At 37.7% G+C, this 19091-nt stretch overlaps 1 protein-coding gene across 3 annotated transcripts in view; it reads left to right on the forward strand.

The window, feature by feature from the left end:
• The window catches only part of LOC109075626, a 47591-nt gene extending 29014 nt beyond the window's left edge, over positions 1-18577 (forward strand). The window contains exons 1-8 of one of the 3 annotated variants that reach the window (XM_042749944.1): positions 9144-9497; positions 9657-9977; positions 10070-10189; positions 10351-10659; positions 12264-12572; positions 12663-12974; positions 17371-17691; positions 17999-18577. In XM_042749944.1, coding sequence (XP_042605878.1) covers positions 9188-9497; positions 9657-9977; positions 10070-10189; positions 10351-10659; positions 12264-12572; positions 12663-12974; positions 17371-17691; positions 17999-18069 — 2073 coding nt within the window. In that variant the 5' untranslated portion in view covers positions 9144-9187 and the 3' untranslated portion in view covers positions 18070-18577. Of the gene's footprint in view, positions 1-9143; positions 9498-9656; positions 9978-10069; positions 10190-10350; positions 10660-12263; positions 12573-12662; positions 12975-17370; positions 17692-17998 lie in introns of those variants that run through there. The other 2 variants (XM_042749943.1, XM_042749942.1) reach the window with 2 other exon arrangements.
• Positions 18578-19091: the final 514 nt, after the last annotated feature.

Raw genomic sequence — 19091 nt, forward strand, 5'->3', positions numbered from 1 at the left:
CTAAATGGTCCTGCTTTCAGTGTCCTATGTTTCTATCTTGTCGTTACTACCTAACAGTTCTGGCCAGCTAGTTTAGTGTCCTGCAAATGAGTGCACACCCTGTGGTCGTAATGGTGCCATTTCGCTGACACCTATACAGCAAAGTGCTTTCCCCGCTCAGCTCAACAACGCGACATATCAGCAGACTACTTTACCTGAACATGTGTACCAGAGTGGACTGGGATGTCCAAATTTTTGAGTCGGGTTGCTGACAGGATGTTCACCACCAGCTGTCGGTGTTTTTATCTGATATCACACCCAGAGAGGTAGAGAGGAGCCTGATGCTGAGATTCAGACACACTGATAGATTGGACAAATAAACTGTTTCCTTTGTACCAGGAGAGAGTCACATGACCCACCTTCATAGCTGAACACAGCAGTGCACACCATTTTACACATGTTGATGCTGTGATGATGAAGGCCAGTAACTGGTGAGGACAGGAGGGGACGAGAGTAGCTGTGAACCCCTCTGAAAAAATATTGCAAATTTAAGTATCTCCGCTAAAACTCAGTAATTATATGAATCTTTATAAAAATGAATTAAGACACATTATAAATAACTTAAAACCATGATTCAATATGTAAGCACAATATACAGCAGACAGGAAATAACACATAATTCTCTACTCACCATAGATAGAAACATCTAAAGGTCTTCTTTCAGATATGGCATTTCCATTACAATCTGTAATATATAATCTCCAGACGTCTGTGGTTCTGAGTGGTTCATGATGGTCAGAGATCAGTCTGATTGATCCACCTTCATTCTGTCCTCCTGAATCTCTCAGCCCTATCACTATATGAGCCTTGTATGAGTTTTTATATTAAATTTAATAAATGTCTCTCCAAATGTTCCACATCCTGTGTCATGTATAGCTCTGTATTTGAGTAAAACATCAGTGTGGTAGAGTGAACAGAATCTCCCTCCTTCACATAACACTCTCTTCACTTCATCACCAAACACACCTGCAGAACAACACCACACTGTTACTCAATCAAAGATTCAATTCTTATTTGGTTGGTAACATCAAGCTCTTAATAACAATAATTAACTGCTTTAATTTTGATACCTATTTCAAAACTAAATAATTGTTTATAAGTTAAATTTTTTTTGTGTTTTATAAATTCAAAATTATAATTTTGATTCAAGCTATGAAATAAGGTTGTGGAAAACTGAACCTTTTCCTGTTCATAATGCTGCATAACCCCAGCGACTAACTATAGAATGATCGCTGATGTTAGTGGTATGGGAGTCCTGTTATTTTTTTTTTCTTTTATTGTTTAATTATTTCCGATTTATGTCTTATCCTAGAAATATTGCATAGGGAGGTGTTTTGTATGATAAACTAATAACCTTCTACTGACACATTTTTTGTCTATGGTAAAAATACCAATGTTTAACTTTAATCATAAACTACCAAGTACCAGAAACTGCTGACCTACATTAGATGTATATATTGTAATGCGCAGCATTTACTACCAATGTGATGAAGATATGCAAGAATATATATAATATATAAATATAATCAATAATAAGCCCTAAACATATTAGTTCTATATACTTTGTGTTCATGAAGTGTGATGGAAAATAGAAGTCATTATCCGTGGGGTTTTTGTTTCTATTTTGCTTAATGGGCCTGTCTGCTATCGTCAATAGACATTTTATTAGGACATAGAGAGGATTAAAATTCAGTGGCAAGGAAATTTGTATTGGTGTGATAGCTGTGTAATAGATAATCTATATCATAGTATATAGATATATATATATTCTATATATATCGTATATAGATCGTAATTTATAATGTTATGGTTATCAGTAGTAACTACTGAAAGTTAAACAAAACACAAAGCATATTGTTAAAATAGATTATGTGCAGAATTGTTCCCCAGAAATTAGAGATAAGGGTATGTTGTGCTTAGCCATCACACACAACCTACAACAACACACTATTTCCTGGTCAAGAAACACTTAAAACTGTTCTGGAAGCGTTCTGAGAATCAAAATGTGCATGAATTTTGGAAAAGTAAAGGTGCTTATCTAGAAAAACTGATTCAGTTACACAAAGATCTGTTGTCCGGTGATAATATTGAATAATGTACGTTTAAATACTATGTTTAGACTATGTACAAGAACAAAGGTATAACTTACCAATCAGATGCTGCAAAAAAATCAAAATGAATGCATAAGCCATTGTCTCCAAGAGTTTTAAGAACATTATGAAATAAGAACACTCCAAATTATAAAAAAAAAAAAATAAGACTAATCTATATACTACTGAAATAAAACATTATTGTTATTATTTTGACAAATCATGCATTATTTCATATGATGAAAAATGCATGTGATAAGATCATCTGTGTTTTGTAAAATGATGTTCTACAACTCTGCAGACAGTGAATGCTCTTGTGTGCACGCCTCAGTTATTGCATGTCTATTCCGATTTGACCATTACTTACGTTTACTTTCTTGTGTTTACTGACATGTGTTGATGCAAATGACACATTTGTGTAAACAATATGCAATTATTCATGGACATTTAGTGAATGTATGATATAAGGTTATTCTGTTCTCCAACATTAAAGTTCGCATGAACATGACACGGAGCTAAACTCTGCAGCGCATTGGACCTCCAGGACAAGATTTGAGGAAAGGGTGCTAACTGTTTATCGTGATTTCAAAATAAAAGCTCAAACCCTGAGTTGACGCGTTTTCATGTGCACATATTCAAATTACAGTGGCTGTAGCATTTCTGTCGTAAAGAAATGGCCAAATATTAAAATTAAGTGGACATTTGAATTAAATGTTTAGATGCGCAGTAAAGTGTAAAACAATCGTCCGGTCGTTGGCGCCCTCTGCAGGCATTTGTTATAATGCGTAATGCACATGAGTTCTATTGTTTATAATACATTATGTATTTTAACAGTTTTGTTCAATAAACCCATATGATTACTTGCTTTTGCTACATTATGTGAACTAATTATTATTGTCCTAATTACAAACTGTATATATTTTAGGTAATTTTAAAAGCTATTGTAAGAGCTTCCAGTACAGAAAGTACAAACATAGTGCAGACAGATATAATTAATTATAATTTATTACAATACAATGTTACAGTCAACAATGAAAACAATAAGTCTTGTTTATTGATTTATTGAATGATTGGTTGATTGATTGTAACAAGGACTGTGAAAATTTTGCCAGGGCAAGTAAAAAAAAAAAAAAAAACTGGCTGAACCGGACCAGTAGAAAATGTCCTTAGCGTTAAGCCCTGTCAATAAGATCAAAATCATTATCATAACACTTGCACACAGATCTGTAGAACATGTAGGTTACATGATATGTTCAAGTTAAAAACTTAAAATATGTACTTGAAAAGAAAAAGAGGATGACTTTGAATAGCATCACTTTAAAACTGTGACGAAGAACTGAGCTAGTCTTGCACATGTATTTCCTGATCTGAGAGTGATGTACCTCAACATAAGCCAGCCAAAAAAAAGGTATATATTTAAAAGGAGAATGCATGTGTGTGAAAGCAAAAAAATGTGTGTATGTGTAAGGAGAATGTACGTGTGTGAGAGAGTAGAAATGCATGAATGGAGAATGTAAGTGTGTGCGAGTACTAATGTATATATTAGCCTATACAGTATATTGATAAATAATTCATAAATGTTTATACATAGGCCTATTTGAAAATGTTTTGAAACTGGTCTACCCAGTTGGACATATTTTCATTTTCAAATGTTATGTCTATTAAAATAAGGCTATAACTCATAAAGTAGCCTATTGTTAACAATTTTAAAACTAATAAATAAAATGTCACTCCAAACCTGTGCAAGTTCTTACCTATGTGCAAAACATCCATCCGTAATATAATATATATATAAACAAATTTAATCAGGTGCTGTTAATTTTTACTTTACCATAGCAGTCATTGTGTGTTATAATGTTCATGAGTTTCCTCTTTTATGTGGTGCTTTGATAAAGTTAAAGAGAAAACCGGGATGGAGGGAGTTTCATACACACTACACAATGATATTGAAATACAAAAAGATGATCTGGTGCTGTGGATGTTTGGACCTGAAGACAGTCTCATTGCTAGAGGAGAAATGAATAAATTAAGTTCATTCGTGGCCTAGTGGTTAGAGACTCTCAATCCAAACAACCAACAACTGCGATCTCTGACCATCACAAACAGTTGTGGCCTAGGGGTTAGAGAGTTTGACTCCTAACCCTAAAATTGTGGGTTTGAGTCTCGGGCTGGCAATACGGGCAAGGCACCGAACCCCCAACTGCTCCCCAGGCGCCGCAGCATAAATGGTTGCCCACTGCTCCGGGTGTGTGTTCACAGTGTGTGTGTTGTGTTCACTGCTGTGTGTGTGCACTTTGGATGGGTTAAATGCAGAGCATGAATTATGAGTATGGGTCACCATACTTGGCTGTAGGCTATATTGTCACTTTCAGCACAACTGAACACACTGGAGTTTATAAACTATTGCTCATCAGCAGCTGAGAGACCAAATACAAGAGGTTTAAAGCTGGTGATCTTATATATTTGGGCTTTATCTGGAAATCACATCAGCTGTAATTAAAATAATTACATTTCAAAATATTACATTTTGAGTTCAGTTCTGAATTGTAATATCTCCAGTTGTAACAAAATTTCTCAGTAGAGTCACATACAGTATTCCTAATAATGTGGAGTATAAATGTGAACCTGGACCACAAGACCAGTCAAAAGAAGCATAGGTATATTTGTAGCAATGGTCAAATTTAAGCGGCCGCGCCATTGGGCGCCCCCTGCCGTGTGTTTTAGCAAGGACATTGTATTTTCTAGTGCAAATAAATTGATATTGTGTCCATGCTGGTTTTTGTTCTTTTGAGGGAGTTCCTTTTGGACGTACTAAATAAACTGGTCTCCTGTTGAAACTTGCAATTGTGTCCGTGTTGTGTGCCTGACAAGTATCTGTGAATTCAGACCATTTCAGGCAGTATTGCATGTTTGTATGACATTATGAGAGGGAGTTTATTTATTACTATAACAATGAAACTTCAGCATATATGACAGAAATTGTTGTATTGGTGTATAACAAAGAGACAGATGTACAGCAATATTCACAGTCAGTCATTTTGAACAAATAAACATTGTCATTATTAGTATTATTATTATTTTTCCTTCTGTACATCATAAAACACAAAATACAGATCTGTTAGTTTTATGTTTGTTAGAAATGAACTCTCTGGAAGTGCAGGTACAGTACATCTCCTCAACCTTTAGATTGTGATAATGTGTCATTTTATATGTTTTTGTATGATGCAACTACACCATTTAAATGAATACTCTTGAGACATCTCCATTTTTTTTAGCACATTGTTAAAAAATACAGACCTCCTTTGCATCTAGAAGCAAATATTTTACAAATTCTACACTGACTTGCCAAGTTGTACAAACATGACGAAGCAAACTACAAGCAGTGGGGGTCAGATAGTTATAGTTAGCCCTGCATTCTCTGACAGAGATCAGAGCTGAGAGTTTGTGAGCGTGAGATCCATGACCTGACTCACTTGGAACTCAAGTCAATAATGAATGAATATAGTTAAATAATTAATGAGGGAATAGTGAAAATAAATATCCAAATTAAACCAACTAAACTGATCAATCTTGTAACACACTTGATGAAGGCAACAAGCGTGATTGACTTTTGGGTTCTTTCTTTTCAGCCAGTTTTTCAGATTTCGCCAGAGTTCACAACACAACATCGGTGAACTATTACTAACTCTTCTCTTTTCTCTTTCAGTTCTGTTCTAAGGGTTTCCATCTGGCTACCTCCACCCACTGGACACCCATCGCCTAGCCGTGAGTATGCAGAATATGCATTTATACATGTACTGAATATTTTAACATAAATAAAACAATTAATAACTATTGAATAGACATTACAAAGAAAAAATTATATATTTGCGGGCCTAGCTTTTTATACAAAATTAATCTATCAATAAACATTTTTTAGATTTCTCCACAATATATCGGTCTACATTTTGTAATAATTTAAAATTGTATTTAGATTAAGCGCAGTGCTAGAATCAAATTGAAACAACAATTCTAATAAATAAAGTGAACTTAACAGAAGCACAAGTAAAGGCTTACACAGTGAACCTTCGTCCATCCCAATTAATTCCATACTTGGGCCAATGGGTGGTCTTTACACACAACAGCCCCTTATTCATTTTACCTATGTGGGTTAGTTAGCTAGTTTTACCTTACATCAGATTTCTTAAACATTAATTTACTAAAATAAGTTTTTACTTTGTGAAGTAGAGAAAAAACATAAACAGTTTTCTGATGTCCAGATGTGTGGTCTGGTTTCTGATGGGATTGTTGATCACACAATTGTAGGTGTTGTTATCCAGATATTCCACCTCCAGAGGTAGAGAGAGACTGATGCTGAGATCAGACACACTGATGCTGGACAATAAACTGTTTCCTTTGTAACAGGAGAGTGGTCACAGCACTCACATTCACAGCTGAACACAGCAGTGCACATTCGTACACTGATGATGATGATGATGATGATGATGATGATGAGATGATGATGATGAAGGACAGTAACTGGTGATGACAGGAGGAGACAGAGGAGCTGGAAAATATCCAAAAATACAAAAAATTAAGTATGCTCCGATGAAACTCAGTAAATATATGAATCTTTATATTTAAAAAAATAAATTACACACATTATAAATTTAACCATGATTTAATATGAAAGCACAATTATGAAGCAAACATGAAATAACACATATTTCTCTACTCACCATAGATAGTAACTCTAATGGAGACTGATGCAAAAGAAATTATAATGTTTCAGTTTATAACCCCACACAAAGTTGGAATTTTACAAAATGCCTAATAAAGAGACAAAAATAAAGTCAGAAAATTAAGTAAACAAGCTACTTTTTTTGCCAGTGTTATAATGTTTCAGTTTATAACCCCACAAAGTTGCAATTTTACAAAATGCCTATAAAGTTGCAAAATCAGCTTATTTAGAGTGCAACACTGAAAAAACTTTTAACCACTTCCTCATCAAAAGGATTTTTATTTTTCTCACACTGTGGTTTAATTCTAGCTATTTAAATTGATTTTCAGCAGTTGAATCATTCATCCTGAAATTTTATATATGATATATGTCCTTATGATAGGACAATGAAGAGTTGACAGGAAGTGAAGTGGGAGAACAGTGAGAGTAGCAGGAACAGGAAAGGTCCTTGGGCCAGCATTAAAACTCAAAAATTCTGGACTGAGAACTGAATGAAGCCAAGATTGTGTTTATCATCTCACTGCTGATAGGACAGTTGCTTCACAGTTGCCTCCACATCGGTCATGGGACTGCGCCATCAACCTGACACGCGCCATTCAACCTGACACGAAAATTCACCCTCTTTCGCTTCGTGAGTAGAAAGTCATGGAGGAGTACAATGAGGAGTCATTAAAACAAGACTACATCTGCCCTTTGACTTCCCCTTGTTTTTTTTCCATAGTTTCTGCCGTGCCTTCAGTGCATCCCACAGTAATGCATATAGTTTCTGCAGTGCCTTCAGTGGGTGGCACAGTAATGCATTTTGCCAACAGACATTTCAAAAGTGAAAGTTTTCTGTCAGACTCAGACTGTTTGGGTGTGTTGGTAAGAAAAGACAGACTGACGGGACAGGAACAAGAGTCAAGGTCATGAGAAATATGAAGAAATTGTTTTTGTTTTTTTCTTTCATATTTATTTTGGATGGTAAGTTGATTTTGGTTTATTTCTTTTAGTTTGGTTTTCATGTTTTTATTTCTTGTGCATGAATGGAAGCAGCAGAAGAAGCGAAATACAACAAGTCTTGATCATTAGTACAAATCGTGCACTTTTAGGTGCTTTATAAATAAAGTTGGCGTTGGAGTTAAAACGTCAAAGAATCATTTATATCTATTTTATTAAATTTTCTCTGCTATTTGTTAAAAATCTTTTCTCTGAGCACATCACAATGGAATTTCTGTCATAATTCTGTCATATTTATTATTCTGTATTATTTTGTGGGATGTATTAACATCAGTTAACATCATCCTAAATGATCAAATGCAGTAATAATATGTTTACATAGTTTACTGATATTAAAGGGGTGGTTCACTGTGTTATTTTTTTCTAGGCTTGATTTTTATGGGGTGCAGTCTAACATGTGTTAATGCTTAGTAAAAAAAAAAAAAAAACCCACAATATTATTTTTGACATAATTTACCTCACCACTTACCACACCGCTCTGTCCCTTCTCTGAGAAATGTGCTGATCATTTTCTGCTTTTATGAAGCCCCTCCCTCAGAAACAGGTGATGGGCTCTGATTGGTTAGCTAGCCCAGTGTGTTGTGATTGGCTAAACCGCCTCTAGTTCCAAAAAAAACATCCCCCCACCTAACTCACATGCACTCCACTCCAATTTTAAAACAACGAAACCCCATCATTAATGTCGCTGATCAGTTTGATCCCGATTGAGAAGCAGAGAATATTATTGAAGAGGATCGTGCAGAACCTGTGCAAACACAGCCTTTAATGGTAGGCCTATGTTTTCTGTCTGTTGTTGTCTCAAAAGATACAATATTATTTGTAAATGGTACATAAAATGTAAAGCTTTAATATAAGTTTTAAAACATGATTATAACCCTAATTACAGCACTAAAAAATTACGACAAACTTCAAAGTTAAATTCATGTTTAATGCTTCTCATAGCTATGTGAAAATAAGTGTAGAGCTGAGCTGAATGAGAGAGAGAGAGAGGGAGAGAGATGCAGAGCGTGTGCAGAGCAGGGGGACGCAGCATGGCCTCCCCCCACTTTGCTGCCTTTTCCAGAGGGCGGGTTTATCTGGATTTGTTACATCACAAACCCGGGAAGTAACTTGTTGTAGTCCCTACCAGCCATTTTTGTAGGTATTAAACTGCCAGACTTTTAAAAGACGATATCTCTGTTTGCATTGAACTTTCAGCTTTGTAAATTTGCAGATATTGTTTATGTTCAAACATCAACATAACACACTAACTAATGTAAAAAAACTTTAATTGCAATCAACCACCCCTTTAAAAAATAAAGTAGCTGTTTCGTTTTGTTCTGCAGGTGTGTTTGGGGACATGGAAAAAGTGTCTGTGAAGGAGGGAGATTCTCTCACTCTACACACTGATGTCACTGAAATACAGAGAATATTTTTCTTGATGTGGATGTACGGATCTCAAAACATTATCATCGCTAAAATCGATGGGAAAACGCAGACAGTCTCATTATATGATGTTGATGATGGGAGGTTTGAAGACAGACTGCAGCTGGACAATAAGACTGGATCTCTGAGCATCAGTGACATCAGAACCAAACACTCTGGAGATTATCATCTAAAGATCATCAGCAACGAGACCTTCCTCAAGACATTCAGTGTTACTGTCCATGGTGAGAAGCTCGGATATTTTTATACTATTTGCACAATGTTTACATGGGAAAACTGTGAATTCTAGAGTTAAAAATGTGCTTTTAATATATAGGCTATATATTTGAAGTCTTTCTGTTGTTTCTTTTCCTTTCTGTAAACTGTTCCTTTTTGTTTTCCAGATGTGATTTTTGCCGGGTTAGAAAACAAGAAAGAAGGAGATTCTGTTACTCTACACACTGGTGTTACTGATTCACAGAAACATGATCTAATACAATGGACATTTGGACCTACAAATCCAGACAGTCTTGTAGCTGAAATGAACATTAAGATTCATGAGATCACATTTAGTTCAGATGATATATACAAAGGGAGACTACAACTCGAAAATCAGACGGGATCTCTTACCATCAGAGACATCAGAACCTCAGACGCTGGAGTTTATCAACTACAGATCTCCAACAGTAAAGAGACACTATATAAGAGATTCAGTGTTTTTGTTGGTACGTCGTTCATGTCAAATTACATCAAAAGTGTGTACTTTAGATGTTCCCTCATAATGAAATGGTTTGTGTGTTTGACTGTCTCTATTCAGCTGTTCCAGATCCGGGTCTGTCTGCTGGTTATATTGCGCTGATTTGTCTTTGTGTCCTTCTGTTTGTGGCTGCAGCTCTGGGACTGATGTGCTACATAAAATACTCTAAAAAGCAAAAAGGTGAGTGTTATCTACAGTAAATATAGGAGTAGAATTGTTTATAAGAGTTATTTGTTTTTACATAACGATGTTTTCACAAAAAATTGACTTGCTGAACAATAAAACATCTTTTGAAATATTTTATATCTTCTCCATTTGCTTGATGTTTTCTATGATGACAGAAAAGAAGACACTGTCCGTGAAGGAGGGAAATTCTGTCACACTAGAAACTGGTGCAGTCGAAATCCAGAGAGAGAATGAAGTGCTCTGGATATTTGGACCTCAAAATACAGTCATTGCTCAAATAGACAAAAATGCCAGTAACATCTCATACACCGATGATGAGCGATTCAGAGACAAGCTACAGCTGGACCATCAGACTGGAGATCTGACCATCAGCGACATCAGGATCCCAATCTCTGGAGATTATCAGATGAAGATCATTGGCAGCAAAGTGACAAAAATGAAGAGTTTCAGAGTTATTGTACGAGGTGCACAACTCAAGCACTTCAAATATCCTACTGTATTGTCTGTCAATACTGCCCTACAAAGGCAAAGTGCAGTAACTACGCAAACACTGAAACTGAGAAAAATGCCTTTAAAGTTTTTACATCAGCGAGTCAAACATGTTGTGTGTAGATTATTGGCAGTGCATTCATTTAAAGCCGTTTTAGGATTAAATTTTTTATAGATAAAAACCATGACCATTTATGTGACCTTTGACCACTAAAATGCAGATACTGCACTCTGCCTTTGGTTGACCTTACACAACTAAGTGCAAAAGCAAAGTGCAGTATCTACAAACTAAATCAGATAAAAAACTAGTTCATCCAGCTTTTTTGTGTGTTTCTTACTACATGCTGATTGTTTTTAATAACTTTAATGGTTTTATTGTTGTTTGCATGCTGGGAATGTTAAAATTACTCCGTAGTAAGCCTCAAGATCATCTTATTGCAATGCTCCTTTCACCACAAAGAGTTTTGCTCATTTTATTTAAAAAGTAATTAATTACAGACCAAGTAGTTAAAATTCACACAATTTAAACTTTTCCAAACAATATAACTAGGGATGCCATATAGAAAAATAAGGGATAATTGTGATTTTTTATAGGAAAATAAGGGACAGAATAAGGGATGCTCAAAATATTTGTACTGTACCAAGTCCATGTCTGCCGTTAAGTATATAAAAGGTGTATAAAATTTTCTAAGAAAAACAAAACAAAAATAAATTAAACATATATAATTTATATTATATATATATATATAATTATATATATATATATATAGATATATATATCCTCGAATGTGTTAACAAATGAAACGGTGATTTGTGCAAAACTAATGATTACTTATCAGTTAAGAATTTATTATTTACACAGTCTGGTAGTCATATGGCATATGAACAGATGGATAGGGAACAGACTGCGTTCTATACAGAACGCTTTGATGAATTATATAACTTTACCGGAGCCAGCTAACTTTTGAAGGAATAACCCCTGTTATTACAATTGGATTAGCTGCCTAAAACGTGGAGATATGTCTGAATCAACAAACATCAACACGATTATAAATCAGATTATTATTACGTTGTCAGAGTGGATATGAAGCAATGTAGGTAGGCTGTTTAATTTGCTAGCGGCTGGATAGTTAATGTTAACTGATTATAAAGCTGTCATTTTTCTTGCTAGGAGTTAATATTTTGCTATTTTCCTTACCCGTCTTTGGATATTTGCGTTTAAACGTGAGTTCAATCATCATTTGGCCGCGGGATACCAAGGCAGACCGCGCAGTATCTGTGGTGTCTAACGGAAAACAAAGCCAGAACGCATTAACTTTGCCACTCTCGTTTCTCTGAAATGGGAAAAGATTGAACCAGGAGACTTTGTCACAAGACAGAACAGATGTCACAAAGCACATTTTAGGACTTAACTCAATTTTGACCAGATGTGTAGTTACTGCACTTTGACTTTGGATGGCAGAATATGTTACTTTATTTGTTTTTGACCTTCATTGGGCTCCTTAGTGGGTTTTGAATTGTTCACCTCCACATTCACGTCAACATGTTTTATGTGTTTCTGTTTCTTTATGAAATGAAGTGGACACACGGAAATTCACAGAAGGAGAAACTGTCCGTCTGCAAACTGGTGTTACTGAAATACAGAAAGATGATCTGATACTGTGGAAGTTTGAACCTAAAAATGTACTTATTGCCAAAATCGATGGACAGAGCAATGAGAGCAATGTCTACGATGATGATGACAGATTCAGAGACAGATTGGAGCTGGACAATCAAACTGGAGATCTCACCATCACAAACACCAAAAGCACAGACTCTGGAGTTTACGAACTGCAGATCAAGAGCAGAAATAAAGACTTATACAAGAAATTCAATGTTCTTGTTTGGCGTGAGTAGCTCAAAAATAATCAAAATATCGATAACTGAGTTCATGTTTACATTCACAAATTTCTTCTACATGTTTCTCTTGCTTTGGCAGTGAACACGCTGAAATATACAGTTGGAGATTCTGTCACTCTACAAACTGGTGTTACTGCACTGAACAAAGATGACCGGATACTGTGGAAGTTTAGCGATAAAGATATTTTCATAGCTGAACTCAACCGAGCCACTAATCAGACCAAATTATACAAAGGTCCTGATGGGAGATTCAGAGACAGACTGCAGTTAAACCAGAGAACTGGAGATCTGACCATCAGGAACATCAGCAGAGCTCATTCAGACGTTTATACACTTCAAATCACCAGCGGCAAAAAGAGCACATGCAAGAGATTCATGGTTATTGCTCATGGTGAGTAACTCAATCGTATTTCTGACTGTTTTTAAGGATTTTAATGCTACTATTAATAGTTAAAGATGCAAAAAAAAACTGAAGAAGACTTAAAAATTATGTTGGCAAATTTTCACAACAAACATGAGAAATTATAAATGAACTAGAATAAGATCAACACCCTTTCAAGGGAACTTCGAACTGCGTCCTCTAGGGGTCGCTATGGGGAACACCTCGTCGTGACCCGTGTCTGAAGCATACAAATGAAAAAACACCAACGAGTTGGCCGGCGACAGCCTCTGACGTCACTACCGGTGCGACTATAAAACAGGCACCGGGAAAACACGTCATTCTCTTCTTCGTCTTCACTGACTGTTTTGTTTGAAGCGTGCATCTGAAAGAACCGGTAAGAGCGCTCTTTCTCTGTCTATCATGGCGACTACTAGCAAGCGTTTAGACAATGTATGCATCCGTGTCGGCATTTGACTCCCGATGACACACACACGGTCTTTACGTGATTTGTTTGGGTAAAGAGCACGCACGCGATGTCTTTGAGGAGGCAATCTGCGTGTATTGCGAGCGTTTTTTTTCAAGGAAAAAGCTCCGCTCTCGTTCATCTCTCTTTCCGAGAAAAAAAAAAAAAAAAAAGGGCAGCCATCTGCTTCCCGCGGTTTCAGGACCCAGCGCTGCTGAGGCACGGAGGAGAATGAGCTCGTGAGAATTTCAGGTGGATCTGTCTGAATGGTTTAAAGAGGGACTTTCCCTTTCGCGCTCATAATGGCGTCAGACGAGAGAGAGCCTCGGGAGGATGATGTTATATCTTTAACACTTTCTGATACTAAGGTTAGTGCTCTGCTGGGTTTTTACCCAGGAAAAGCAGGAGATATTTGAGGATGGTGAAGAAGCTGAGGCTGAGCCTTCTCAATTCTCCTTCCCTGCGTATGTAGAGCTGTTGGAGTTTATGGATCGCGCCTCGATGAGCGTTATCTTTCCGACCATAGCCCTCCAGCTCAGGTGAGCCTTCCATTTCTGCCTGATCTCCATACAGAGATCGAAAGGAAATAAAAGAGGCCGTTTTCTTCTCGCATCCATCGGTTTCAGCATAAGAGTCTTGCCGACATCGAGGCGATGCGCGATAACGGCTATGAGAGGATGCCCCCGCAGAAAGAGCTTTCATTCTGCGGGGGAGACATCCTCTCTTAATCTCCCTCCTTGCCATCTAAGCCCCTTCAAGCAATGCATCTTGCTTAAATGGCAGGGCATACACAGCAGCAGGTCAGGCTGTGGTTTTATTACAAAATAAATGCTTCAAGCATATCAGACTGATCTGCTAAGAGACCTGGATAAAGACGAAAGCCTTTTTCCTGATCAGGTAGCCGAGCTGCGCCGCACCACAGGCCTCTCTCCGGGCTACCAAGCAGGCCGCCTCTGCCAAGCGCAGGACTATGGCGGCCATGGTGGTGGCGGAGAGACATCTGTGGATGAACCTGGCAGACATCGGGAAGAAAGAAAAGGCTTTCTTCTCGATGCTCAGGTTTCGCCTTCTGAACTTTTCGGTATTTCCGTTGAGACGGTGATCGAGAAGTTCGGGGAGACGAAGGCGCACTACGCTGCTTTTCAGATCCTTCGTTGCACGAAGGTCCAGGTCTGAGCCCGAACAACATAGGGGTCCTGGCCTGTCTCGATCTGAGGATCAAAGACGGGCACAGAAGGCTAGTGTCGCGACTCACGCTCCTCCCCCACCTGCGGGCAGGGTTAAGAGGAATTGTGGGTCACAGGGGGTAAGCAGAACCTAAGGGATGTGATCCAGACGAGGCAGCGTTCTCGTCTGAGTCAGAGTGATACTGAGGTATCTACTCGTTCCCTTTAGGGATTTTTAACTTCTGCTTTTATCCTCCCCTTCCTAATTCCCCTGTAACCACCAGCTCTCCACCTGATCGAGGTTAGGTGGAAACCTCTAACGCATAACAGTCTCCTATGCTGGACCTATAATGTTTTTGGCTGGTTCTATGTTCATAGCAACCACCTTACTGATGGTCCGGACTAAAAGGAAGCGCCCCTTGAGCGGGGCTCCAGCGCAGGAGGGTGGGAATATAAAAATAACCCTTTCTGTATATACTTATGTGTAAATTGCTGGTGGTTATGTCTACTAATAAACTCTGTGAGTTTCCTTTGCAGTGCTCAGTTACAGTGTTTACTAAACACTCGTCAGCACCAGCCATCCGGCTTCATGTTCCGGTATTAGGCGGCTGAGATCACAGGTTTCTGCGGGAGCCTCCTTGATCATCAGGCCTGGCACAGCACTGCAGGGAATTTCATGGATGTCCGGCCAGGTCACCCTGAGGGGTCTCCTGGCCGCTTAGGTGCTGTCGCATCCAGCGGGAAGTGAAGGTGGCAGTTACAGAAGTCTTCTTGTATATGCTGCCTCAGGTGATGCTCCCCTCGCTAGAGGTTTATAAAATTTGAGCTTGCCTCTCCCGTGCAGTTCAGCGCCTCTGCGATGCTTAGGAACCTTTAGGTACACACGCTAAGCTCTGTGTACTTTCTGAAAACCACATGGTGGTCAGTGTGCACGTGAACACTTTGCTCACTTTCTAAAAATCCCACATATTGGTAAGTGTGCACGCAAGACTCTGCGCACTTTCTGAAATCCTGTATGGTAAGGGTTACGCGCTCCGCCTCGTTCCCTTTCTTGAGATGATTAGACCTTGGTTCCTTGGGCTCCATTCAGCCAGTGTGTATTTGTTTATACACTTCAAGCATCGCTTCCCTCAACATGAGGGGCTATTCGGGCGATTCTCGTGGTAGTTTAGCAGCGCTCCCCTTTTCCAAGAAGGGTCGCCTATGAGCGTGCTACTCTGGATTCAGGAGTTCTCCTCTCATATGAGACTGAGTTCACTGTTTTTCCCAGAGCGCTCCAGCATTATTTCCACAGATCGAGTTGATGACTCTAAACATACTTTTTTGAGATGCACCATTCCCATCTATGAGCTGCTCTATCAGAGTGCCATGAGAGCCCTTCCTTAGAACAGTATTTGAAAATCCATGATATGGTAAGTGTGCACGTGAAGTCTTTGCACACTTTCTGAAATCCACACTGTGGTAAGTTCACACGCTAGTACTCTGCGTTCTTTCTAAAATCCTATATAGTGAGAGCTTCTCAGGGTTGCTTCGTGCCCTTTCTTGAGTCGGTAAAATCCTCGTTCATCTTGGGTGCCACTCCACCTATGTATCCTTCGATACCTACCTAAACAGGGTGTTGCTACTGGAGATCTGTTGAGACAGCTCCTTCAGCAAGCTTTTGCGGAAGCAAGCTGTAGCCCCTGTGTGACAGGCAAGACTTAGTATAAAATGCTAGGTTCCTAGCCGTATCCCTTTAAAGGAATCTTTCCTGATTCCAAGCCTTTAGCTCTACCACCGGGCCGAGGCCCTAACAATTAAGTTGGGTATGCAGCTTAGGCCTTTGGCCGTAAGGGGTATTGTCACAGACAGCCGTCTAAACGTCCCGGGGGCAACTCCCATTGAAATGGTAGAGTTGGTACTTAGTGTTCGCCATGATTCTGGCCTGCACTCCCCTCAGCATGGCTACGTGGGTATACTGTTCCGCACATCGACCCCTAGAGGACGCAGTTCGAAGTCCCCTTGAAAGGGAACGTCTCAGGTTACGAATGTAACCATGGTTCCCTGAGTAGGGAACGAGACACTGCGTCCTCTAGCCCCCTGCCATGCTTCGGACGCAAGCTTCAGACGAAGAAGTGAATGACGTGTTTTCCCGGTGCCTGTTTTATAGTCGCACCGATAGTGACGTCAGAGGCTGTCGCCGGCCAACTCGTTGGTGTTTTTTCATTTGTATGCTTCAGACACGGGTCACGACGAGATGTTCCCCATAGCGACCCCTAGAGGACGCAGTGTCTCGTTCCCTACTCAGGCAACAGACACATAAATAAAAACAAATAAAGTTTTTCATAATGGAAATATAGGTAACAATGTTAGTTTTAATATATTTTGGCAACAAACATGAGAAATTATAAATGAACTAGAATAAGATCAACAGACACATTTTGCATTGCATATATTTTTTTTCTTTACTCAAATTTATACCATAAAAGTGGATTTACGTAGTTGTCAAAATTTATAATGCAGCAAAGAGGGGATAAGAATATGTACAAAAAACCCATCAACAATATAAAATATATACAAATAATTTTAAACAAAAGTTACTTAAAATGTCACTCCAAACCTGTGCAAGTTCTTACCTATGTGCAAAACAAAAATCCATAATAAAATATATATCCATAATATTGAACAAAATTTGAATTTATCAGGTGCCGTTAATTTTGACATTACTATAGCAGTCATCGTGTGTTATAATGTTCATGAGTTTCCTCTTTTATGTGGTGCTGTGATAAAAATAAAGAGAAGACTGTGTACGGGACGGAGGGAGGTTCAGTCACGCTAAACAACGAAACTGAAATACAAAAAGATGATCTGCTGCTGTGGATGTTTGGACCTGAAGACAGTCTCATCGCTAGAGGAGAAATAAATAAAGCAATTTTCAGTACAAGTTTCAGTACAAGTTTCTCCACTGAAGGGAAATTCAGAGACAGACTGAAGCTGGATGATCAGACTGCATCTCTGACCATCACAAACAGCACAACTGAACACTCTGGAGTTTATAAACTATTGATCATCAGCAGCCGAGAGACCAAATACAAGAGATTCAAAGTAACAATCCGTGGTGAGTAACATGGTGATATTATATATGTAGGCTTTATCTGGAAATCACATCAGCTTTAATTCAAATAATTACATTTGAAAAAAAAATTAATTATGAGTTCAGTTCTGAATTGAAATGTCTCCAATTTTAACAAAATTTCTCAATAGTCACATATTCCTAATAATGTGGATTCTTCATGGATTGACACTCAACAGTTCAGTTACTTTGAGTGTGATGAATCCGATTAGATTTTTAAACATGAGTATAATGCTGCATAATGCTGAGACATCAACTTTTTAACCTCCTGTGATTCTTTGTTTTCTTACAGGGAGTGAAAGAATCCCAGACTTTGGGGCTGAGCAGGAAGGGATCCCCTTAATGCAAATATCAAACTCATAACAGTAATATAGTATCTGTGAATTCAGACCATTTCAGGCAGTATTGCACATTTGTATGACATTACATACCCAATGAGAGGGAATTTATTATTAACTATTTGACTTGGTGCTTCAAAAAAAAAAAAAAAAAAAAAGATTTAACAACTTGGTCCATTTATTTGTTATAAATGAATTTACTTTCATACGTAAATCTATTTGTTAGTATATGAACGTTATACCATAGTATACGGACTCAGGTAATGTGTTGTTATTTGTCAAATTTTTTTTGGTATAGTGCTTTGCACAGTACACATTGTTACAGAAAATCATGATGTTTATAATGCCTTCATGCCTTATAGTCACATTTAGCAGATACCCAGCTAATAGTGAACGCTATCAGAGCGTTCTGGCAAGGTTCTCTTAAAGTTATGAACAAACTTTCTTCTGATAATAATAGTTTATGGTGTTTAAAAATGTTCTCAAAACGTTAGCACAAAAATATTAATTATACTTTTTTTTGGAATGGTAAGTTGAATATTCAATTCATCTAACATTTTTTAAATGTTCCTTCTTGTTTGTTCATTTAAGAGAATTGAAGAGAACATGAAATAAGGAATAAACAATGACTAAATGTCAATTTTAAAGTAAAGTCTTACCTAGTCTTTTTGTAATTCAAATATTTCATGCACATTTGTGACCATGGAACACAAAAGCAGTCATAAGGGTAAATTTTGTCAATTTTGCTTTGCATTGATTTATGGTTTGTTAGGACAAGACGATATTTGGCCCGAGATGAAACTATTTGAAAATCTGGAATCTGAGTGTGCAAACAAATCTAAATACTGAGAAAATCACCTTTAAAGTTGCACAAATGAAGTCCTTAGCAATGCATATTACTAATCAAAAATTAAGTTTTGATGTATATTTTACGGTAGGAAATTTACAAAATATCTTCATGGAACATGATCTTTACTTAATATCCTAATGATTTTTTCACGTAAAAGAAAAATCAATCATCCCAAACAATACACTTTATTCTATTCC

Source organism: Cyprinus carpio, chromosome B22 (genome assembly GCF_018340385.1).
Source record: "Cyprinus carpio isolate SPL01 chromosome B22, ASM1834038v1, whole genome shotgun sequence".
Taxonomy (NCBI): domain Eukaryota; kingdom Metazoa; phylum Chordata; class Actinopteri; order Cypriniformes; family Cyprinidae; genus Cyprinus; species Cyprinus carpio.